The sequence below is a fragment of the Ranitomeya imitator genome, chromosome 4 (assembly GCF_032444005.1).
Source record: "Ranitomeya imitator isolate aRanImi1 chromosome 4, aRanImi1.pri, whole genome shotgun sequence".
NCBI lineage: Eukaryota > Metazoa > Chordata > Amphibia > Anura > Dendrobatidae > Ranitomeya > Ranitomeya imitator.
This window is the reverse complement of record NC_091285.1, coordinates 577,410,148-577,434,851: the sequence shown is the minus strand read 5'-3', so window position 1 is coordinate 577,434,851 and position 24,704 is coordinate 577,410,148. Positions and strand designations below refer to the sequence as shown.

Below are 24,704 nucleotides of genomic sequence, written 5' to 3'. Positions count from 1 at the left end.
GGCCTAATGCAGTGTAGTTTTCTACAACTACTAAACGAGAGTCGGAAGACCGAAGCAATGGCAAGGAAACCTGGGGAACACCTTGGAGTGTAACACACCATCTCTCTCCACCCGATACCCATTTTGTAGGCCTAATGCAGTGTAGTTTTCTACAACTACTAAACGAGAGTCGGAAGACCGAAGCAATGGCAAGGAAACCTGGGGAACACCTTGGAGTGTAACACACCATCTCTCTCCACCCGATACCCATTTTGTAGGCCTAATGCAGTGTAGTTTTCTACAACTACTAAACGAGAGTCGGAAGACCGAAGCAATGGCAAGGAAACCTGGGGAACACCTTGGAGTGTAACACACCATCTCTCTCCAACCGATACCCATTTTGTAGGCCTAATGCAGTGTAGTTTTCTACAACTACTAAACGAGAGTCGGAAGACCGAAGCAATGGCAAGGAAACCTGGGGAACACCTTGCAGTGTAACACACCATCTCTCTCCACCCGATACCCATTTTGTAGGCCTAATGCAGTGTAGTTTTCTACAACTACTGAACGAGAGTCGGAAGACCGAAGCAATGGCAAGGAAACCTGGGGAACACCTTGGAGTGTAACACACCATCTCTCTCCACCCGATACCCATTTTGTAGGCCTAATGCAGTGTAGTTTTCTACAACTACTAAACGAGAGTCGGAAGACCGAAGCAATGGCAAGGAAACCTGGGGAACACCTTGGAGTGTAACACACCATCTCTCTCCACCCGATACCCAATTTGTAGGCCTAATGCAGTGTAGTTTTCTACAACTACTAAACGAGAGTCGGAAGACCGAAGCAATGGCAAGGAAACCTGGGGAACACCTTGGAGTGTAACACACCATCTCTCCCCACCCGATACCCATTTTGTAGGCCTAATGCAGTGTAGTTTTCTACAACTACTAAACGAGAGTCGGAAGACCGAAGCAATGGCAAGGAAACCTGGGGAACACCTTGGAGTGTAACACACAATCTCTCTCCACCCCATACCCAATTTGTAGGCCTAATGCAGCCTACTTTCCGACAACTACTAAACGAGAGCATGAAGATCGAAGCTCAGGAAAGGCAACCTGGGGAACACCTTGGAGTGTAACACACCCTCTCTCTACACCACGGAAGGGCTGATTCTTAGGAAGGAAGGCTGTCGGAAAGAAGCAGGGCGCGTCCGAGGGTGATTATATTCTTATTAGGTATATACTCACCCTCGGACGCGCCCTGCTTCTTTATTTGTAATGAATGTTTATTTGCAATGTGGTTTTGACTTACTCTATTTTTTTGGTAAATAATGATTTTATTATTTTCATTGTTTTGCATCTTCTTGGCAATAATATAAAGAAGACGCGACAGGACAACACTCGGTGGATGCCATATCTGTGTTTTAAATTGAAAAAAACTTTCAGTTAACTACTTGCAGGAGAAAGTTATTGTAGCTGGTGGCCATTTTTAGTACTGTACCAGATTTTTGTTGTATGTGTTTGTTTTTAATGTTAAAATGTCTGCATTTGATATCTCTCCAGTATTTTCTTTTTTATAAGCAAAATACTTATTTTTATATTTTCTGATGTTGGTTCAAGGGGTACACGTGCAGCAGTAGACAGGTCAGTGGAGGCCTAGTGGAAGGAGGGACCGCAGACAGGCTTCGAAGCCCTAACATAATAAATTGGGCTGGCTGTAGGCAATTTAAAATTGGTTCCAGGGGAACACGGGCAGCAGTAGACAGGTCAGTGGAGGCCTAGTGGAAGGAGGGACCGCAGACAGGCTTCGAAGCCCTAACATAATAAATTGGGCTGGCTGTAGGCAATTTAAAATTGGTTCCAGGGGAACACGGGCGGCAGTAGACAGGTCAGTGGAGGCCTAGTGGAAGGAGGGACCGCAGACAGGCTTCGAAGCCCTAACATAATAAATTGGGCTGGCTGTAGGCAATTTAAAATTGGTTCCAGGGGAACACGGGCGGCAGTAGACAGGTCAGTGGAGGCCTAGTGGAAGGAGGGACCGCAGACAGGCTTTGAAGGCCTAACATAATAAATTGGGCTGGCTGTAGGCAATTTAAAATTGGTTCCAGGGGAACACGGGCAGCAGTGGCCTGGTCAGTGTAGTAGTAGTGGAAAGAACGGGCCGCAGACAGGCTTCGAAGGCCTAACATAACAAAAATTGGGATGTAGGCAATTTACAATTGGTTCCAGGGGAACACGGACAGCAGTAGACAGGTCAGTGGAGGCCTAGTGGAAGGAGGGACCGCAGACAGGCTTCGAAGCCCTAACATAATAAATTGGGCTGGCTGTAGGCAATTTAAAATTGGTTCCAGGGGAACACGGGCAGCAGTAGACAGGTCAGTGGAGGCCTAGTGGAAGGAGGGACCGCAGACAGGCTTCGAAGCCATAACATAATAAATTGGGCTGGCTGTAGGCAATTTAAAATTGGTTCCAGGGGAACACGAGCGGCAGTAGACAGGTCAGTGGAGGCCTAGTGGAAGGAGGGACTGCAGACAGGCTTCGAAGCCCTAACATAATAAATTGGGCTGGCTGTAGGCAATTTAAAATTGGTTCCAGGGGAACACGGGCAGCAGTAGACAGGTCAGTGGAGGCCTAGTGGAAGGAGTGACCGCAGACTGGCTTCGAAGGCCTAACATAAGAAAAATGTCAATACAATGGTATTGACAGTGCCAGGCTTTGAAGGATGTCAGCGCATAGACTAAACATTGGTGGAGCTGTGAGAGAAAATTTTGCAAGTCGTAGAGCACTGTTTGACCTGGGGGGGGGGACTGTCTTGTGGCCGGCGGTACAGGCCCAGGGCCCCTCATATTACAACGGTGTGTCTGACGTTGGGTGCGCACCACCACCGCCAGACACTTTATTGTACTATGAGGGACCTAGTGGCAGTGCCGTCGACCAAAAGCGGGCACACCCACCTCTTCAGACAAACAGTACTCTCTCGGGTGCTGGCGCCAAGTGGCGATACCACGGCCCCGTGTGGGGACTTTGGCCATTTAGGGAGGTGTTAACATGTCGGATGCTGGACAATCAGGTGCTGCAAATTACGAGATTGGAAAAGTCGTTCAGAATAGTCCACAGGCAAGACCTGTCCTGTCTGCGGTCATAGCAAAATCACTCCACAACCTGGTCAGAAAACCCCTCTGGCCAACGCCACTTCTGATTTCTGCCCCTCTAACACCTCTGGTCTGCTGGCCCCTGCAGCTCGTGTTAGAACGATCACGGGCGCTGTGTGCAGGGAATGCCAGAAGCAAACGGTCAATAAGAGTTGATTGTTTGGTTGCTAATATTAGTTCCAAGTTCTCATGTGGCATTATATTTTGCAATTTGCCTTTATAGCGAGGATCAAGGAGGCAGGCCAACCATTAATCGTCATCGTTCATCATTTTTGTTATGCGTGTGTCCCTTTTGAGGATACGTAAGGCATAATCCGCCATGTGGCCCAAAGTTCCAGTTCTCAAATCTGTGGTTGTGCTTGGTTGAGGGGCAGTTTCAGGCAAATCCACGTCACTTGTGTCCCTCCAAAAACCAGAACCCGGCCTTGCCGCGCCAACAATTTCCACTGGCCCCGGAAAAGCTTCCTCATTAAAAATATAATCATCCCCATCATCCTCCTCGTCCTCCTCCTCCTGTTCGCCCGCTACCTCGTCCTGTACACTGCCCTGGCCAGATCGTCCTGTACACTGCCCTGGCCAGACAATGGCTGACTGTCATCAAGGCTTTCCTCTTCCTCAGCTGCAGACGCCTGATCCTTTATGTGCGTCAAACTTTGCATCAGCAGACGCATTAGGGGGATGCTCATGCTTATTATGGCGTTGTCTGCACTAACCAGCCGTGTGCATTCCTCAAAACACTGAAGGACTTGACACATGTCTTGAATCTTCGACCACTGCACACCTGACAACTCCATGTCTGCCATCCTACTGCCTGCCCGTGTATGTGTATCCTCCCACAAAAACATAACAGCCCGCCTCTGTTCACACAGTCTCTGAAGCATGTGCAGTGTTGAGTTCCACCTTGTTGCAACGTCTATGATTAGGCAATGCTGGGGAAGGTTCAAAGAACGCTGATAGGTCTGCATACGGCTGGAGTGTACGGGCGAACGGCGGATATGTGAGCAAAGTCCACGCACTTTGAGGAGCAGGTCGGATAACCCCGGATAACTTTTCAGGAAGCACTGCACCACCAGGTTTAAGGTGTGAGCCAGGCAAGGAATGTGTTTCAGTTGGGAAAGGGAGATGGCAGCCATGAAATTCCTTCCGTTATCACTCACTACCTTGCCTGCCTCAAGATCTACAGTGCCCAGCCACGACTGCGTTTCTTTCTGCAAGAACTCGGACAGAACTTCAGCGGTGTGTCTGTTGTCGCCCAAACACTTCATAGCCAATACAGCCTGCTGACGTTTGCCAGTAGCTGCCCCATAATGGGAGACCTGGTGTGCAACAGTGGCAGCTGCGGATGGAGTGGTTGTGCGACTGCGGTCTGTGGACGAGGTCTCGCTTCTGCAGGAGGACGAGGAGGAGGAGGAGGGGGTGCGAACGGCTACAGCCAACTGTTTCCTAGACCGTGGGCTAGGCAGAACTGTCCCAAACTTGCTGTCCCCTGTGGACCCTGCATCCACCACATTTACCCAGTGTGCCGTGATGGACACGTAACGTCCCTGGCCATGCCTACTGGTCCATGCATCTGTTGTCAGGTGCACCTTTGTGCTCACAGATTGCCTGAGTGCATGGACGATGCGCTCTTTAACATGCTGGTGGAGGGCTGGGATGGCTTTTCTGGAAAAAAGTGTCGACTGGGTAGCTCGTAGCGTGGTACAGCGTAGTCCATCAGGGCTTTGAAAGCCTCGCTTTCAACTAAACGGTAGGGCATCATCTCTAACGAGATTAGTCTAGCTATGTGGGCGTTCAAACCCTGTGTACGCGGATGCGAGGCTAAGTACTTCCTTTTTCTAACCATAGTCTCATGTAGGGTGAGCTGGACTGGAGAGCTGGAGATCGTGGAACTAGCGGGGGTGCCGGTGGACATGGCAGACTGAGAGACGGTGGGAGATGGTATTGTTGCCGCCGGTGCCCTAGATGCAGTGTTTCCTACTACGAAACTGGTGATTCCCTGACCCTGACTGCTTTGGCCTGGCAAAGAAACCTGCACAGATACTGCAGGTGGTGCAGAAAATGGTGGCCCTACACTGCCGGAAGGGATGTTGCGTTGATGACTAGCTTCATTGGCCGAGGGTGCTACAACCTTAAGGGACGTTTGGTAGTTAGTCCAAGCTTGCAAATGCATGGTGGTTAAATGTCTATGCATGCAACTTGTATTGAGACTTTTCAGATTCTGCCCTCTGCTTAAGGTAGTTGAACATTTTTGACAGATGACTTTGCGCTGATCAATTGGATGTTGTTTAAAAGAATGCCAGACTGCACTCTTTCTAGTATCGGATACCTTTTCAGGCATTGCAGACTGAGCTTTAACCGGATGGCCACGCTGTCCTCCAACAGGTTTTGACTTTGCCACGCGTTTTGGGCAAGATACGGGCCCGGCAGATGGAACCTGTTGCGATGTTGATGCCTGCTGCGGCCCTTCCTCCTGCGCTTCAGAACTGCTGCCGCCTGCACCCTGTTCCCCCAATGGCTGCCAATCGGGGTCAAGAACTGGGTCATCTATTACCTCTTCTTGTAGCTCGTGTGCAACTTCGTCTGTGTCACCGTGTCGGTCGGTGGTATAGCGTTCGTGATGGGGCAACATAGTCTCATCAGGGTCTGATTCTTGATCAGCACCCTGCGAGGGCAATGTTGTGGTCTGAGTCAAAGGACCAGCATAGTAGTCTGGCTGTGGCTGTGCATCAGTGCACTCCATGTCAGATTCAACTTGTAATGGGCATGGACTGTTAACTGCTTCACTTTCTAAGCCAGGGACGGTATGTGTAAAGAGCTCCATGGAGTAACCCGTTGTGTCGCCTGCTGCATTCTTCTCTGTTGTTGTTTTTGCTGAAGAGGACAAGGAAGCGACTTGTCCCTGACCGTGAACATCCACTAATGACGCGCTGCTTTTACTTTTACCAGTTTCACGAGAGGAAGCAAAAGAGCTAGAGGCTGAGTCAGCAAGATAAGCCAAAACTTGCTCTTGCTGCTCCGGCTTTAAAAGCGGTTTTCCTACTCCCAGAAAAGGGAGCGTTCGAGGCCTTGTGTAGCCAGACGACGAACCTGGCTCCACAGCTCCAGACTTAGGTGCAATATTTTTTTTCCCACGACCACCTGATGCTCCACCACTACCACTACCCTCATTACCAGCTGACAATGAACGCCCCCGGCCACGACCTCTTCCACCAGACTTCCTCATTGTTTTAAAAACGTTACCAAACTAACGGTATTTGTTGCTGTCACACAACTTACACGGTGAGCTATAACTTCAGTATGATTAAGCTACCCCTTTACAGGTGGGTGAGACCACAACGAAAATCAGGCACAATGTTACACACTCTGTTGTTGGTGGCAACAAATGAGAGAGATGCCACACACGCAGGACTGTCACTGAAGCGCAAATGTAAATATTAATCTCCCACTGATTTGTTTTTTTTTTTTTAAAAGGGAGACTTTAGAAAAAAAAAATAATAAAAAAAAATGATTTTTTAAGGAAGAATTTATAAACCAAATAAAATGAAATGATTGTTTCAGGGAGAATTTAGAAAACAAATAAAAAAAAATAGGCTTTCTATGGCCCACTGAGTGAGAGAGGACGCACACAGGAGTCAGGAGTGGCACACAAGCCCAGAGGCCAATATTTATCTCCCACTGATTGATTTAGTGATTTTTTTCAGGTAGATTTTGGAACCCAAATCAAGCAAAAAAATAAATAGGCTTTCTATGGCCCACAATTGGAGAGAGAGAGAGAGATGGCACACCCAGGAGTCAAGACTGGCACACAAGCAGAAAGGGCAATATTAATCTCCCACTGATTTGATTTTTTTTTTTTTTTTCAGGGAGACTTTAGAAAAAAAAATACAAAAAAATGAATTTTTCAGGAAGAATTTAGAAACAAAATAAAATAAAATGATTGTTTCAGGGAGAATTTAGAAAACAAATAAAAAAAAATAGGCTTTGTAGGGCCCACTGAGTGAGAGAGGACGCACACAGGAGTCAGGAGTGGCACACAAGCCCAGAGGCCAATATTTATCTCCCACTGATTGATTTAGTGATTTTTTCAGGTAGATTTTGGAACCCAAATCAAGCAAAAAAATAAATAGGCTTTCTATGGCCCACAATTGGAGAGAGAGAGAGAGATGGCTCACCCAGGAGTCAAGACTGGCACACAAGCAGAAAGGGCAATATTAATCTCCCACTGATTTGATTTTTTTTTTTTTTTTCAGGGAGACTTTAGAAAAAAAAAATACAAAAAAATGAATTTTTCAGGAAGAATTTAGAAACAAAATAAAATAAAATGATTGTTTCAGGGAGAATTTAGAAAACAAATAAAAAAAAAATAGGCTTTGTAGGGCCCACTGAGTGAGAGAGGACGCACACAGGAGTCAGGAGTGGCACACAAGCCCAGAGGCCAATATTTATCTCCCACTGATTGATTTAGTGATTTTTTCAGGTAGATTTTGGAACCCAAATCAAGCAAAAAAATTAATAGGCTTTCTATGGCCCACAATTGGAGAGAGAGATGGCACACCCAGGAGTCAAGACTGGCACACAAGCAGAAAGGGAAATATTAATCTCCCACTGATTTGATTTTTTTTTTTTTTTCAGGGAGACTTTAGAAAAAAAAATACAAAAAAAATGATTTTTTTCAGGAATAATTTAGAAACCAAATAAAATAAAATGATTTTTTCAGGGAGAATTTAGAAAACAAATAAAACAAAAAATAGGCTTTCTAGGGCCCACTGAGTGAGAGATGACGCACACAGGAGTCAGGAGTGGCACACAAGCCCAGAGGCCAATATTTATCTCCCACTGATTGATTTAGTGATTTTTTCAGGTAGATTTTGGAACCCAAATCAAGCAAAAAAATAAATAGGCTTTCTATGGCCCACAATTGGAGAGAGAGAGAGAGATGGCACACCCAGGAGTCAAGACTGGCACACAAGCAGAAAGGGCAATATTAATCTCCCACTGATTTGATTTATTGATTTTTTCAGGTAGAATTTAGAACCCAAATCAACCCAAAAAATAAATAGGCTTTCTATGGCCCACTATTTGTGAGAGAGATGGCACGCTCAGGACTGGCACACAAGCCCAGAGGCCAATATTAATCTCCCACTTTTTTTTTTTTTTTCCAGGGAAAATTTATAAACCCAATAAAAAAAATAATAAATAGGCTTTCTATGGCCCACTATCTGAGAGAGAGATGGCACGCTTAGGACTGGCACACAAGCCCAAAGGCCAATATTAATCTCCCACTGATTGATTTATTGATTTTTTCAGGTAGAATTTAGAACCCAAATCAACCCAAAAAATAAATAGGCTTTCTATGGCCCACTATTTGTGAGAGAGATGGCACGCTCAGGACTGGCACACAAGCCCAGAGGCCAATATTAATCTCCCACTTTTTTTTTTTTTTTCCAGGGAAAATTTATAAACCCAATAAAAAAAATAATAAATAGGCTTTCTATGGCCCACTATCTGAGAGAGAGAGATGGCACGCTTAGGACTGGCACACAAGCCCAAAGGCCAATATTAATCTCCCACTGATTGATTTATTGATTTTTTATTCAGTCGCCATGACAGCACAACGAGAGAGGGGATCCGCCCTTCAGGGACAGGAAACCTACAGACATAAAAAGGGCGGCACCTCTCTCCCACGTCAGTTTGGTTTCCTGTCCCTGACAGCGTAACCTCTTGCAGACAGGCCCTGACAAGAGGGTCGAAGTAAGAAGACTCCCCACTCCTGGCGGCCCGGTACAGGTAGCGGGGGTCCCCTACCTCGGCCCGTCCAGGGGGCAGGAAGCACCACACGGCAGGGGCACTGCGCGGTGTAGGTGACAGCAGGAGGAAGCAGCCTCTGATAGGCTAGCTTCTCAGGCAACCGCACATACCTATGGAGGTGCTTGGCTGCTCAGGGTCCCGGGAGTCATGGCTGGTCCGGGCGGGGACGCGGCATTGGTCCGGGGGGTTTGCTGGCGTCCTGGTCCGCGTGTCGGCTTGGCGCCGCCGCCGCGTCCTGAAGGGGGCGTGTCCGGATGACGCGGCATGCGCAGTAGCGTCATCTCCGGCTAATGGCGGCGCCCAGCTGCGGGATCAGTCTGGGCTTCAGGGAGGGGTAGCGCTGCTGGCCCCCATCCGGGGGCGGTACCTTGGGGGTATTTAATGCGGCAAGCTGGGATAATCAGAGTTCCTCACCCATTCCATAATGGAGTCGCCAGAAGGAACTACCAGCCAGCAGCAGCAGGAGCCGCAGCAGCTGTCAGATAAGCCTCGTAGAAGCTCCCAGCGTCGGTCTAGTGGCAGTAGCCGCGCTGGTGGAGCTAAGGAGGCACGGATCTCTATACCAAAATCCTCAGCCCGTAAAGATTTGCCGGCTTCGAAGGATCCCCCATCTACGGTACCACTCATTACTGGACGGGGTAAGTGAGCTTCGTGAAAGTCCACTTAGTGATGGTTGTGTTCCCCTTGTCTTTTTTCCTCTATCAGGGGAGGAAAAGTTTGTCCAAAGCCAAACATAGGCAGTGTGCCGAATGTGCAGAGCCGCTTCCAGATGGACATTTGAGGAAGTTATGTAAAATATGTATTCAACGTTTACTGGAGGAGGAGGCGCCTGATCTAACCTCTACAATAAGAGAGATGGTGAGACAGGAAATTAAAGGTGCCGAGAGATCCAAATCTCGGGGGGCAGAAGCTAAAAGGTCATCCCCTTTATCTGAGGTAGATTCGGATTCGGGTGAGCTGAGCTCAGGGTCTCTTCCGTCCACTTCCTCCTCTGAGGATCAGGAGTCTGCTCGAGCCTGTTTGTCCCTAGAAAGGGTTAACCATCTGGTCAAAGCAGTTAACAGCACAATGGGGATAGAAGATACCCAATCGGAATGTTCCATTCAGGATGTTATGTTCAGGGGTATTGAGCGAAAATCCCGAAGAGCCTTTCCAGTGATTGACAAGATCAAATCGTTAATCTCAAAAGAATGGAAGAAACCAGAAAGGAAGGGGTCGCTTCCGCCAGCCTTTAAAAGACGGTATCCCTTTGAAGAAGCGGCTTCGTCCTCATGGGATAAAGTCCCGAAGTTGGATGCGGCAGTCGCTAAGGCATGCAAAAAGTCGTCTCTCCCCTTCGACGACTTGGGAAATTTGAAAGACCCGTTAGATAGGAAAGCCGACATCTTCCTTAAGGGAGCTTGGGAGACTTCAGCAGGGTCTCTGAGGCCAGCCATTGCAGCCACTTGTACCGCTCGATCCTTGATGGTTTGGTTGGGTCACCTCGAAGATCAGCTCAGAGATAAAGTCCCTAGGTCGGAAATATTGTCCTCTATGTCCACAATCCAGGATGCCGCAGCCTTCCTCTCAGATGCTTCAGCAGATTCGGTCAGGTTGGCCGCCAGGTCCTCGGCATTATCCAATGCAGCCAGGAGAGCACTATGGATAAAATGCTGGCCAGGGGACTTACAAGCTAGAACAAAATTATGTAGCATTCCTTGTGAAGGGGCTCACTTGTTCGGACCAGTCCTAGACGAGCTATTGGAAAAAGCAGGGGATAGTAAAAAACGCTTTCCCTTCCTAGGAAGACCCTTCTACAGACGGGACTATAATAGAGGATGGTCCAACCGCAGAAGACCATATAGAGACTCCAACAGAGAATCTACTAGATATGACAACAGCAGAAGAAGGGGTAGAGGATTTATGTTTAATCCTTCACGAGAGGTTAAGAAACCACAATGACTAGCGGACCAGGTGGGGGGTAGGCTTTCGGCCTTCTACCCAGCCTGGGTGCAGATTACAAACAATCCATGGATTCTAGGCATTGTGGAGAAAGGCCTAACCTTAGACTTCCACCATACTCCTCGGGACAAATTTATGTTAACACCTGTTCGTTCCTCCTCTACAGAGCAGTTGGCACTAGAGTCTGAGGTCCGGGAGCTCCAACAGAAGAATGTTCTAGTCAGAGTCCCTGCAGGCGAGGAAGGTAGGGGGTTTTATTCCCCTCTGTTCCTGGTCAAAAAACCTGATGGTTCATATCGCACCATTATTAATTTAAAAGGCCTGAATAATTTTCTGTTCATACCCTCCTTCAAAATGGAGTCGGTCAAGACAGCAATAAAATTACTCTTTCACCACTGTTTTATGGTTGTCTTAGATCTCAAAGACGCCTATTACCATGTACCAATTCATATTGATCATCAGAGATTTCTTAGGGTGGCGGTCTCACTAGCTGGCACAGTAGAACACTTTCAATATCAGGCACTTCCGTTCGGAGTCGCAGTTGCACCCAGGGTGTTCACAAAAATCATGGTGGAGGTTATGGCGCACTTGCATGAACAGGATATATTAATAGTCCCGTACCTGGATGATTTGCTAATTGTGGGTCATTCTGAGTCGCATTGCTCAGACCAACTACAGAAAGTTATGGATGCGTTACACAAATTGGGCTGGATGATCAATATAAAAAAATCGCGCCTTCAGCCCCTAAAAGTACAAGAATTCCTGGGATATGTTATAGACTCTAGTCAGCAGGAATGTCGCCTGCCGGACACAAAAGTTGCGAAGATTAAGCATTTGGTCACCAGGGCAATAAATAATCCCTTAGTATCAGTCAGGGGTGCGATGTCAATCTTGGGCTCTCTTACGTCCTGCATCCCGGCAGTTCTCTGGGCACAGTTCCACACGAGGGCTTTACAGTGGGACGTGTTACACAATTCCCGTCGCCTAAATGCTCACCTCGACAGTAAATTCACACTTTCTGCGGAGACTGTACATTCGCTTGGTTGGTGGACTCACACTTCGAATTTACACAGGGGGGTCCCTTGGATAAATCACATATCTAGGGTGCTGACTACGGACGCTAGCCCCAAAGGGTGGGGGGCTCACTTAGGGGAGGATTGGGTTCAGGGACTATGGTCTCTGTCTGAACAGGACTCTTCCTCCAACTTGAAAGAACTGTTGGCAGTAAAACATGCCTTAAATAGATTCCTTGTACCCCTACAGGGTCGACACGTCAGGCTTTTGTCAGACAATCGGGTAACTGTGGCCTACATTAATCGTCAAGGTGGCACGCGATCCAGTACATTGATGGAGGTCGCAAATCATATCTTTCAGGTGGCCGAAGTACATCTTCTCTCCCTGACGGCGCTTCATATAAAAGGAAGTATCAACACCAAAGCCGACTATCTAAGCCGCAACATGCTCAGACAGGGGGAGTGGTCGTTAAATCCAGCCATTTTCAGTCAGATCATCCAGTTATGGGGTTGTCCGGAGATAGACCTTTTTGCCAACAGAGGGAACAAAAAATTACATCAATTCTGCTCCCTAAATCCAAAAGACAACCCATACGCTGTGGACGCTCTGCTGATATCTTGGCACTTCAGGCTCGCGTATGCTTTTCCCCCTCTAAATCTAATTCCCCTAGTCCTGAGGAAGATTCGGGAGGACAAGGCCCGGGTAATCTTGGTAGCTCCATTTTGGCCCAAGAGGGCTTGGTTTCCTTGGCTGAGAAAGATGTCTGTCTGCCAACCATGGATTCTTCCAGAGCTACCAGATCTGCTCTCCCAGGGACCAATCCTCCATCCTCAAGTAGCCAACTTACACCTAGCGGCATGGAACTTGAGAGGTCCTTACTGAGGGGGAAAGGATTCTCTCAGAATCTGGTTAATACTCTCCTTAAAAGTAGAAAACCATCTACAACGGGCATTTATGTGAGAGTATGGAGAAAATTTTTATCTTTTTCAGGGGCTCAAATTGACCAAGAACCATGTATTAACCAGGTTCTTGAATTTTTACAAAAAGGCCTGGAAATGGGCTTGGCCACAAGTACTCTTAGAGTTCAGGTGTCAGCGCTGGGAGCGTTATATAATCTTAATTTAGCCAGTAATCACTGGATTGCTAGATTCTTTAAAGCAGTCACCAGGTCTAGACCAATTATTAAACAAAGGTTAGTCCCATGGGACCTGAATTTGGTACTCTCAGCCCTGACGCAAGCCCCATTCGAGCCCATTGATACTATTCCTGTGAAGATCCTGTCAATCAAAACAGCCCTGTTAGTTGCTCTCACATCTGCTAGGAGGGTTAGTGATCTGCAGGCACTCTCCAGACATCCACCATACATGCAAGTTAGGGAGGATAGGGTCATATTAAAACCCGATCCCCTATATCTGCCTAAAGTTGCGTCTAAATTTCACAGGGTTCAGGAGGTAGTCCTTCCATCCTTTTGCTCCAATCCTACTAACGATAAAGAACGTAAATTCCATTGCTTAGATGTGAGGAGATGCCTCCTTAGATATATTACAGTTTCAGATTCCTGGAAAAAAGATAACTCTTTATTTGTAGCCTATCAAGGGGTAAGGAAAGGTCTTAGAGTATCTAAAAACACTCTAGCCAGATGGATTAGGGAGGCAATCTCTCTCGCTTATACCGCAGGTGGCAACGAAGTTCCAGATGGTATAAAGGCACACTCCACGCGAGCCATGGCATCTTCCTGGGCGGAGAGGTCAGAAGTGTCAATCGAAGACATATGTAAGGCGGCCACATGGTCTTCCCCTTCTACCTTTCTTAGACATTACAGATTAGATCTGGGTAGTTCCTCAGACCTTACGTTTGGGAGAAGAGTGCTAGAAGCTATTATCCCCCCCTAAAACCTTTCGTCTCTGAAAGTCTCTCGTTGTGCTGTCATGGCGACTGAATAAATACGTACGCTACTCACCTGGTAGCAGTGTTTTTTCAGGAGCCATGACAGCACCCTTAGATTCCCTACCCTATATTTTTGGATGATGCAACACCCTGTTAATCTTGAGTTAAAGTTTATGTTCACTTGCATAATAAAAAGTATTCATGTATATACTGCATCTGTGTTATTAACCAAGGTGGTCCTCTCATGCTCTGGAAACAACTGACGTGGGAGAGAGGTGCCGCCCTTTTTATGTCTGTAGGTTTCCTGTCCCTGAAGGGCGGATCCCCTCTCTCGTTGTGCTGTCATGGCTCCTGAAAAAACACTGCTACCAGGTGAGTAGCGTACGTATTTCAGGTAGAATTTAGAACCCAAATCAAGCAAAAAAATTAATAGGCTTTCTATGGCCCACTGAGTGAGAGATGGCACACACAGGAGTCAGGAGTGGCACACAAGCCCTGAGGCCAATATTTTTCTCCCACTGATTGATGTTGTGATTTTTTCAGGTAGATTTTGGAACCCAAATCAAGCAAAAAAATAAATAGGCTTTCTATGGCCCACTGAGTGAGAGATGGCACACACAGGAGTAAGGAGTGGCACACAAGCCCAGAGGCCAATATTTTTCTCCCACTGATTGATGTAGTGATTTTTTCAGGTAGATTTTGGAACCCAAATCAAGCAAAAAAATAAATAGGCTTTCTATGGCCCTCTGAGTGAGAGATGACACAGACAGGGATGGCACTCTAGCAGAAATGCCAATCTTAATCTCCCACAAAAAAAAAAAAAAAAAAAGGAACTGTCCTTCAATTACTATCTCCCTGCAGTAATCTCAGCCAGGTATGGCAGGCAGCAATAAGGAGTGGACTGATGCACAAATTAAATAAAAAGTGTGGAAAAACAAACAAGATAGCTGTGCAGAAAGGAAGGAACAAGAGGATTTGTGCTTTGAAAAAAGCAGTTGGTTTGCACAGCGGCGTACACACAGCAATGCAGCTATCAGGGAGCCTTCTAGGGCAGCCCAATGAGCTACAGCGCTGAGGAAAAAAAAAAAAATGTAGCTTCCACTATCCCTGCACACCGAAGGTGGTGTTGGGCAGTGGAAATCGCTACAGCACAAGCGGTTTGGTGGTTAATGGACCCTGCCTAACGCTATCCCTGCTTCTGACGAAGCGGCAGCAACCTCTCCCTAAGCTCAGATCAGCAGCAGTAACATGGCGGTCGGCGGGAACGCCCCTTTATAGCCCCTGTGACGCCGTGGACAGCAAGCCAATCACTGCAATGCCCTTCTCTAAGATGGTGGGGACCAGGACCTATGTCATCACGCTGCCCACACTCTGCGTTTACCTTCATTGGCTGAGAAATGGCGCTTTTCGCATCATTGAAACGCGACTTTGGCGCGAAAGTCGCGTACCGCATGGCCGACCCCGCACAGGGGTCGGATCGGGTTTCATGAAACCCGACTTTGCCAAAAGTCGGCGACTTTTGAAAATGAACGACCCGTTTCGCTCAACCCTACTGGTTATTAAAATGGGGGACACTTAGACTCGCTCTTCCCATTTGCCCTGGTGTGGTGGCAAGTGTGGTGATAGTTTGAGGAGTTGATGTCACTTTTATATTGTAAGGTGATGTCACGTCCAGAGGTTAGTAGTGGAGAGGCATCTACAAGACACCCTCATTACTAACCCCATAGTCATATTGTATAAAAAACGCACTCCTTTAATTAATCTAAATTAAACCATACTTAAGACATCGCACATTCCACAGAAGCCATATTTTCCTGTAACAGAATGAAAATAATAAACCATAATATTCCTTACCTGTCCACCGACAAGATAATAATCCATTTGTCCCGCAACAAGTCTAGCTCTGCTACAGTTAGATGGCAGGCTGCATTGTTGCATGATGCCATTATACAGCTTGCCATCTAGCAGAGACACTCAGCAGTGTGTCGTTCTCTCAATTACAGTACTTTATTCTGGGTGTGTGTTTATTTACAATATAACTACAGAATTAGTACTGTATAGGCGTCTTATAGACACCTCTCCATTACTAAGGCGTGGACTTGATGTTACCTGACAATACAAAGGTTGACATCAACCCCACAAATATGAACCTCCACAGGGGAAGTGGGAAGAGCCGGGCAAAACGCCAGAATTGGCACATTGAATACATACGCCTTTTCTACGGCGGCTGTGGGCTGCTTGCTAGTTTTAGGCTGGGGGGCTAATATCCATGGCCCCTTACCAGCCTGAGGATACTAGCCCTCAGTTATCGGCTTTAGCTTGGCTGGTTGTGAAAAAAAGGGGGACTCCACTTTTTTTAATACATTTTTTAAATATTTTAAAAAAATATGGTGTGGGGACCCCTCTATTCTTGATAACCAGCCTTCCTAACGCTGACAGCTGAGGGTTGCAGCCTGCAACTATCAGTTTTACATGGCTGATTATCAAAAATACAGGGGAACCTCACATCATTTTTTAAAATATTTATTTAATCCTGCTTAACAGAGTTTAAAAAGGTTGCCCACCTATAGGTATATGCAAATGGAATTGTTTTTAGGGCAAATTTCACCTATAATCCACCCGAAAAAGTGCTTAAAAAATGAACCTATTGCACAGCAATATCAAAACCACAGTGTTGTGCACGTTTCGTCTTATGTCACTTTTCACTACCTCAGGGTTAAGATATCATGAAATGTTTAAAAGAAGTAACATATTCATTCTTCAGCATCTTCCTTTGGAAGCCACCTACTTTATATACTTGAAGATATAGAGCAAAAATGTTGGCGTCGAGTTTTGCCTTGGAAAACTTGACAGTTCTGCCAACGCTGTGTGCACTTGTCTTAAAATTTGTACAAAAATGTTACTTTGTACCAATACAGGGTGCACAGCACAGTATTATGGCTCAGCTCATGTGTGCTGTTTGGATAATATGGCTCTTATAGCAATATATGGGAACGCATTCTACTTCAGTAGAAAGCAGTCTCATAAGAAAGCATAGAGAGTATTTTGTCAATTACATTCTTGAGGAAAAAATTGTACAATGCTTCCGTAGACTATTTCACCTGGAGACAGAGCCTAAGATACCTGTAGAAATGTATGGATTTATGTTGTGCCACCAATTTCATAAATATTGTGTGAACATATTTGATAAATGTATATGTTCCATTGCATGTTTTTTTTTTACAGTTCCATTCTCCACAATAAACCTTGTCATGCACCAAAAGCCTATTTACACACGGAGACTTTTTGCTTAGTTTTTGGAGCAGAAGCTGAGTGGAAACTCAAAGTTTTTTGAAGAATTTTGAGGATGAGTTGGAGACATTCCACTCAGTTAACACTTAGTTCCTACATGTACCTAAGGCCTGTCCCACACGTCCAGATAATTCCGGTACCGGAATAATCGGTACCGGAGTTATCCGTGTCCGTGAGCTCACGTAGGCCATCCGTGTGGCACACGGGCGGCACACGTGTGCCGCCCGTGTGCCGACTGGGTACCACACGGAGCGTGCAGGAGACAGAGCTAGAGATAAGCGCTGTCCCCTGCATCTGGTGCTGAAGCCGCCATTCATATCTTCTCTACAGCAGCGTTCGCTGGAGAGAAGATATGTAAAATCCTTTTTTTTTTTTTTCGGGTTTAAAATAAAGATCCCTGTCCCCACCCCCCTCCTACCCCCTGTGCCCACCCCCCGCTGTTAATAAAATACTGACCCGGCTCCCTCGCAGCGTCCTCTCCGCGCCGCACCTTCTCCTGTATGAGCAGTCACGTGGTGCCGCCGATTACAGTGATGAATATGCGGCTCCACCCCTATGGGGTGACTGGTACGTGTTTTACATGGACCCATTGACTTTAATGGGTCCGTGTAATCCGTGCGCTCCCACGAACACTGACATGTCTCCGTGTTTTGCACACGGACACACGGTCAGTGAAAACACTCTGACATGTGCAGAGACACATTGATTTCAATGTGTCTACGTGAGTCAGTGTCTCCGGTACGTGAGGAAACTGTCACCTCACGTACCGGAGCCACTGACGTGTGAAACCAGCCTTATGCAGAGTCATTGGACTCCCTACACCGTTGAACACAGCTTTCTTGTTCGCACAAGGCTTAATAACTTATTTTTAATCAAATATTTCTTCCATTTATTTGCAGCTATACCAATTTTGCATTATTTTCCATCTGATTTTCATCCACAAGGCTGAAATAGGGAAAGGTGGCTGTTGCATTTTGCTACACATGCATTTAACAGCTCTACATGAACATTTTACAGCTCTGCACATATAACAATGAATAGGTAGGGATTGGTTGAAAGTCACTAGCACTTAGTAGGATAACTCCTATTATCACTCCTAACTTTTCCTCACAAATCTTTAAAATACAACCTTCCCTCTTGCCCTCCTTGTCAATTATTAGAGATTTGCATGCATTGACAACATGGCTGAACTACCTGTTCCTTTCCCTTATTATCATCGCTCTGATTTGCATCTAATCTTTTCTTAAGTCCGGATCTATTTGTATCACACTTGTCAATGAAAAGCTGGAGAACGTCTTTGACAGTAAATTATTTCTTCGGGGTGAAGACCCTCTCCTTCACTCAATGTGAGATAGAGGAGATAGAATATGGCTTGTAGGCAGGTTTGCCTCTGGATCTTTTTTTTTATTAAGACCATTAGGAACTCTCTGAATTATTAGTAAGCGCGATTGTAACACTTGTCATGCTTCTTCCCACAATTTGAAGACAGTCATGTATAGACCAGCATGCTCAGTTTTAGACCCATAACCTCGATAGCCATTCGCTTACTTTACCTTTGAAATCTTTAACCGGGACATCATATTTTAGGAGCCTTTAATTTCCATTGGAAATTCTCAAAAAATAGAAAAAAGTGACAATTTCTTATTGATTCCCAAAAAGGGAGACTAGAAGAATAATTATTCCATCCCCTTTAATGAGGCCACAGATGACCAGAAGATTTGCAGATATTTTTCTTATGAGAAAAATAGGTCATGAGCTTACCTTGTCGTTGTACTGTAGATCAGAGTTACACAACTTTTTTTGGTCCATGGGCCACATTACTATACTGAAGCAATCTGAGGGCCGCGCTAAAAATGGAATGGGTATTACCTTCTGTGACATGTTTAGCACATCGAAAGTATATGCCATAAATGTCTGATACATACAAATTCTACCTTCTTTCAATCCAAATCCTTCTATCACATTGCGTCTCATAGGTCATGAACTATGTGTGGAATCTGGCAACTCTAAAGATGGTGTCCATGGACAGTCGGATATGGAAAGCATCGAAAAAGTCTTAACCTCATATAGTGAAGCAGTCAGGAAGTTTATTTAGGAGTGAAGTTACAGCAAAAAGAGTTAAAGGAAAAAATATCAAAATAGATAAATACATGACCCACACAGAATTCCCATAAAAAAGCTTTGAAAATTCTGAGGCCCAGCCAGAAGTTTGGGCTTTTAAGGGGCTTCAATACTTCCTACCACCAGGGACTTTCTTATAAATTGTTATCCATTGGCTAGCCAACAGGGCCTAATTAAAATATATACCGTAATATTAAAAGTAAATTGGTGGGAAATGAGTCTTGCACTGTTCAAGATGTGTCAGAGATTGCATTAGGCTGGGCAATGCGAAAACGGCCAAGAACAGATATAAACAGAACTGGGTGTTATTGAGTAATGGACGTACCAGCCAGTCAGAGGACAGATCACATTCTTAGTTAGTTGACAAGTGTTATGTTAGTTTCTAAACCCTTTCCTACAACCTCTTCTACTTGGCGTCACTTCTCTTGCGCTGTGGACAGAGCAAGGGGACACGTGACTGTGATTTGTGGTGCCACCAAGCCAAGGAATCTCTCTAACTGCAGAGTATGGATTATCAGTTTTTAATTGGCTCTCTGCTAGAAGCCTTGGGCAGGGCATATTACTACTTACCCTGGCCTGCTGATTTGTTCAGCCTCTTTCTTGAATTTCTTGGTTTTTAGTTCCTATGCTTGTATTGTATTTCTGACTACCTGACTGTTTCCCAATTCTGTCCCTGATATTCTGGTTTTGACTCGGCATCGCAGCTACTCTCTGCCAGCTAGCTCAGCTGGCCAGAAACCAGTCCATGGAAGTAACACTGTCCCCCTTATGTACTATGAGCGCCACACGGTCCTCATTTATGCACTATAACTGCCACCCCGCCTCACCTTATGAATAGTACCCACCACACCATCCTCCCTTATGAAATATAACCATAACATCATCCTTCTTATGAACTTTGGCCTCTACACTGAACCCATTTGATGCTGTCTTTACCTTCATGCTGTACCCCCTCTTCATTCTGTGCCTCTATTCACACTGTCTTCACCACGCAGCCCTCTCTCCATACTGTTCTCCCACTTCACACTGCCCCCCCCCCCTTTCACATTGTTCTCTACTTACTGATCTCTCTATACTGTGGACCATTTGCATACTTTTCAACCACAGTGCCCCTTCTTTACAGTTTTCCCTACATGGTGCCCTTTCCATACAGTGTGCCCTCTTCACATTGTTTCATCCACTCTGCTTCATTCTGTATGCTGTCCCTCCCATGCTATATCCTCTCCACACTGCCCCATTACCATACTGTGCCCCCTCTTAACTTTGTCTCTCTCCTCCATACTATCCCCTCCGAGCTGCCATGGCTCCACACTGTACGCTCACACTATCCCTCACTCTGTATACTGACCCCCCTCACGCCCCTTGTCTATACTAAAAGTCCTTGGTATTTTCAGCTCTACGAGTGCTCCCCCCATCCCACCGTCAGCAACCTTCTGCCTTAGGCACTGGACCTCCAGTACATGGCAAATACGGCCCTACTGACATGTATGCACTTTACTCTAAAAACTCAGAGAGAATATTTTATTTGCTAAACTTGAAAGGTGTTCTGGTTCAGGAAGTAAGTCTCATTGGATGTGTCTTGGCTGCCAAAGGTTTCCAAATAGATCCCCAAAGGTTCAAGCTATTAAGGATTGGGTGTAACCCAAATCTCCGAAAGCTTTGTTGTGCTTTCTTAGATTATCTAATTACTATTGTAAATTTATTAACAATATTTCAAACCTTGCCAAACCAGTGACTGACTTAACTAAAAAGGGGGCTGATGTGGTTCACTGGAACACTGTAGCAGTCCGCACATTCACAGAGTTAAAGGAAAATTTCTCATCTGGACCAGTTTTGGTTTAGCCTGACTTTAAGCATCTTGTTGCAGTAGAAATGCCCCTGAGTTTGAAGTTGGATCAGTATTATCTCAATTATCCTGTCTCTCACGCAACTCAACTTTTTACAAAAATGTTCACACGGTGAGAGAAACTATTATATCAATTATCGTGAATTGTTGGCAGTTAAATTACATCATTTCCTAGAGCAGGGGTAGGGAACCTCCGGCCTGCAATGTCATTCGGTTTGGCGCTTAGGTAAATTACGGGTGGGCCGCAGTGTTTGGGCCACCATCCACATTTTTCCATCCGCAGGCCCTTTAATTCTTCTGTAGCATGTGCGCACGTGTACAAAGCATGCCACAGTGCTCGCCACACTGGATTACATTCAAAGATGGCCATTATCAAGATGTTCATTGTAGGTGGAGATATCGTGCTTTGCGCTCCTGTTCTGCTTCTACTTGTGATTTATGCAGCAGTCAGTGTCTCTTGTCTGATTATTATCCACCACATTCTGATCCTTCAGATGGAACCTGAAAACCCATATCTTCAAGAAAGCTTATAACCTGCAATGACCACTCTGCCACCTCAACACCATCGGAACCACTGTAACCCCTTAACCTACTGTCTCCTTCCCCACAATCCTGTAGAATGTAAGCCCGCAAGGGCAGGATCCTCCTCCCTCTGTACCAGTCTATCATTGTTAGTTTGTTTACTGTAAGTTATATCTGTATTTTGTACGTAACCCCTTCTCATGTACAGCACCATGGAATCAATGGTGCTCTGTAAATTAATACTAGTTTGATACAATTTAGTATACACAAACATTTGCGGAACATAAAACGTATAATTTAACTCAAAGCAGAAGAAACATAACTTATAGACTTGGAGCTCGTGTTGTCAAGTACCTTATATTAATCAGTGGTTAACTACAGTCTGTCTCCCACTGAAACAGTCTTTGTTTTCACATCTCAGTTCTTCTTACCACTCTTTTAACGTTAACTGGGTATATTCATCACTCCTCAGTGTTTTAGGCAATGAACAATATTTCCTTCACTCCTAAATAGATCCTTGAAAGAGTCGGATGAGGTGAAACCGGTGAGGTTATGTACAATTGATTTTATCTGATGAGCTGGTTTTAGCGGTATATCCTGTGAACATAATATTAAGGTGTTAAAAAGTAATTGTAATCAGGATCTTTTCATGGTGTTCTTGTTTTCCCTATGTCCATTATTGTCTCCTTATAATCCATGGCTATTTAAAAAAAAGTCAATTACGGTTTGAAGAACGATCATTGCAGCTGTGAGAGCTGACCTCTTTGGAAGCCTCCTTAGAAGTTAATTGGAGCTATGCATGTATCCATCCCACTGTGCCAAGTTGTATTAGGGGGAAAGAAAATATTATTTGCAGATTCCGATGTCAGTGAATTTTCACGTATGCATGTATCAGTGTTTGATCAATGTCAGTTTTTAGTGTCAGTGTTTCATCAGTGATTTTTACATACGGTAAATTGCAAAGATTCTCCTATACAGGGTGGGCCATGTATATGGATACACCTAAATAAAATGGGAATGGTTGGTGATATCAACTTCCTGTTTGTGGCACATTAGTACGTGGGGGTGGGAAAACTTTTCAAAATGGGTGGTGGCCATTTTGAAGTCGGCCATTTTGGATCCGACTTTATTTTTACCAATGGGAAGAGGGTCATGTGACACATCAAACTTATTGAGAATTTCACAAGAAAAACAATGGTGTGCTTGGTTTTAACGTAGCTTTATTCTTTCATTAGTTATTTACAAGTTTCTCTTTGTTTACAGCCATTGACATGTCACAGAGGTTAACAGGAGAAGAGCGGATAGAAATTGTGTTGATGTCTGGTGTACGCAGTACCCAGGTCATTGCAGCAGATTTCAATGCAAGACACTCTACGCAAGAAAACGTCATCATTCCCATTTTATTTAGGTGTATCCATATAAATGGCCCACCCAAAAAAGTTTGCCTCATCACTGAACATAATGTTCTGTGTAAACTGAGGGTCCTGTTCCAATTTTTGTTTTGCCCATTCTGCGAATTCAGCACACCGATCTGGGTCATCCTCGTTGAGATGCTGCAGCAGCTGGATTTTGTAAGGGTGCCATGTGTAAGTAGCTAATATCTGCCAAAGGGATGTTCGACTGATGCCAGATCGGTGTGCTGAATTTGTAGAATGGGCAAAACAAAAATTGGAACAGGACCCTCAATTTACACAGAACACTATGTTCAGTGATGAGGCAAACTTTTTTGGGTGGGCCATTTATATGGATACACCTAAATTAAATGGGGATGGTGACAGTTTTCTTGCGTAGAGTGTCTTGCATTGAAATCTGCTGCAATGACCCGGGTACTGCGTTCACCAGACATCAGCACAATTTCTATCCGCTCCTCATGTGTAATAACAGTGGTAACTGAAAGCTACAGACGGGGACTGGAAAACACAAGCGCCCTGGAGACTTTAGACAGTTAGAAGTGTTAATAAAAGCCGCAGACAGGTGGCTCAGTGTTGTGAATTCTGTTGTCAAGCTCCCTCCTGTGGTCATGAATGGTACTTCGGCTGGTTCTGTCCATGGGCTTCCTCTGGTGGTTGTGAGTGGGGCTGCGGCTTCTGAGTTTCCTTCCACAGGTGACGAGGTTAATTCGTTAGCTGGCTGCTCTATTTAACTCCACTTAGATCTTTGCTCCATGCCACCTGTCAATGTTCCCGTATTGGTCTGTTCGCTCCTGGATCGTTCTTGTGACCTGTTTTCTCCAGCAGAAGCTAAGTTCCTGCTTGTTTTTCTCTTGTTTGCTATTTTTCTGTCCAGCTTGCTATTTTGATTTTTGTCTTGCTTGCTGGAAGCTCTGGGACGCAGAGAGAGCGCCTCCGCACCGTGAGTCGGTGCGGAGGGTCTTTTTGCGCCCTCTGCGTGGTCTTTTGTAGGTTTTTGTGCTGATCGCAAAGTTACCTTTCCTATCCTCGGTCTGTTCAGTAAGTCTGGCTTTGTTAAAATCTATTTCATCTCTTTGTTTGTGATTTTCATCTTAACTCACAGTCATTATATGTGGGGGGCTGCTTTTTCCTTTGGGGAATTTCTCTGAGGCAAGGTAGGCTTATTTTTTCTATCTTTAGGGCTAGCTAGTTCTTAGGCTGTGTCGAGTTGCATAGGGAGCGTTAGGAGCAATCCACGGCTATTTCTAGTGTGTGTGATAGGATTAGGGATTGCGGTCAGCAGAGTTCCCACGTCCCAGAGCTTGTCCTGTATTATTATTAACTATCAGGTCTTTCTGTGTGCTCTTTACCACCTGGTCCATTATTGTCCTAACCACCAGGTCATAACAGTACAGGTGGCCCAAAGTATTAATGCATCTCAATAGAGGGATAAGAGAAGTTCTGAGACCATTTTTTTTTCTTATGTCTAAAAATGAACCATAAGGTGCTGCTTAGTTGCTTCAGGTGAATAAGCAGCAAATATATGGACGAAATCACTCCCAATCGTCCCAGAAGTGGTTAATCAAAGAAAACTATATGTGATATTTGCGCTAAGTTCACCTATATGAAGCCATAAATAGTTAAAATACTAGGAAATGTCATAAACAAGGTTCCCCATACAGGACTGTGATTAACAAGATGTGTTTACCTTAATATCAAAGAAAAGGAAATCTGTGTCCAGTGCTGACATGCG

General features: G+C 45.3%; 2 protein-coding genes across 12 annotated transcripts in view; both read left to right on the top strand.

Moving 5' to 3' along the window:
* Nucleotides 1-24,704, top strand: part of MEGF11 (multiple EGF like domains 11) — a 739,878-nt gene that overhangs the window by 227,244 nt on the left and 487,930 nt on the right. The window lies entirely within an intron of this gene.
* On the top strand, nt 9,304-10,879 carry LOC138676780 (lamina-associated polypeptide 2, isoforms alpha/zeta-like). Its single transcript, XM_069766390.1, has 2 exons — nt 9,304-9,554; nt 9,644-10,879. Exons 1-2 carry the CDS (start codon nt 9,363-9,365, stop codon nt 10,877-10,879), a joined length of 1,428 nt encoding a protein of 475 aa, XP_069622491.1. The 5' UTR covers nt 9,304-9,362.

What these genes read in the sequence shown, in the direction of transcription:
- LOC138676780 (XM_069766390.1), top strand. Translation starts at nt 9,363, where the DNA reads ATGGAGTCGCCAGAAGGAACTACCAGCCAGCAGCAGCAGGAGCCGCAG. An exon ending in CGAAGGATCCCCCATCTACG is followed by an intron (nt 9,555 to 9,643) that starts GTACCACTCATT and finishes TTCCTCTATCAG; the next exon opens with GGGAGGAAAAGTTTGTCCAA.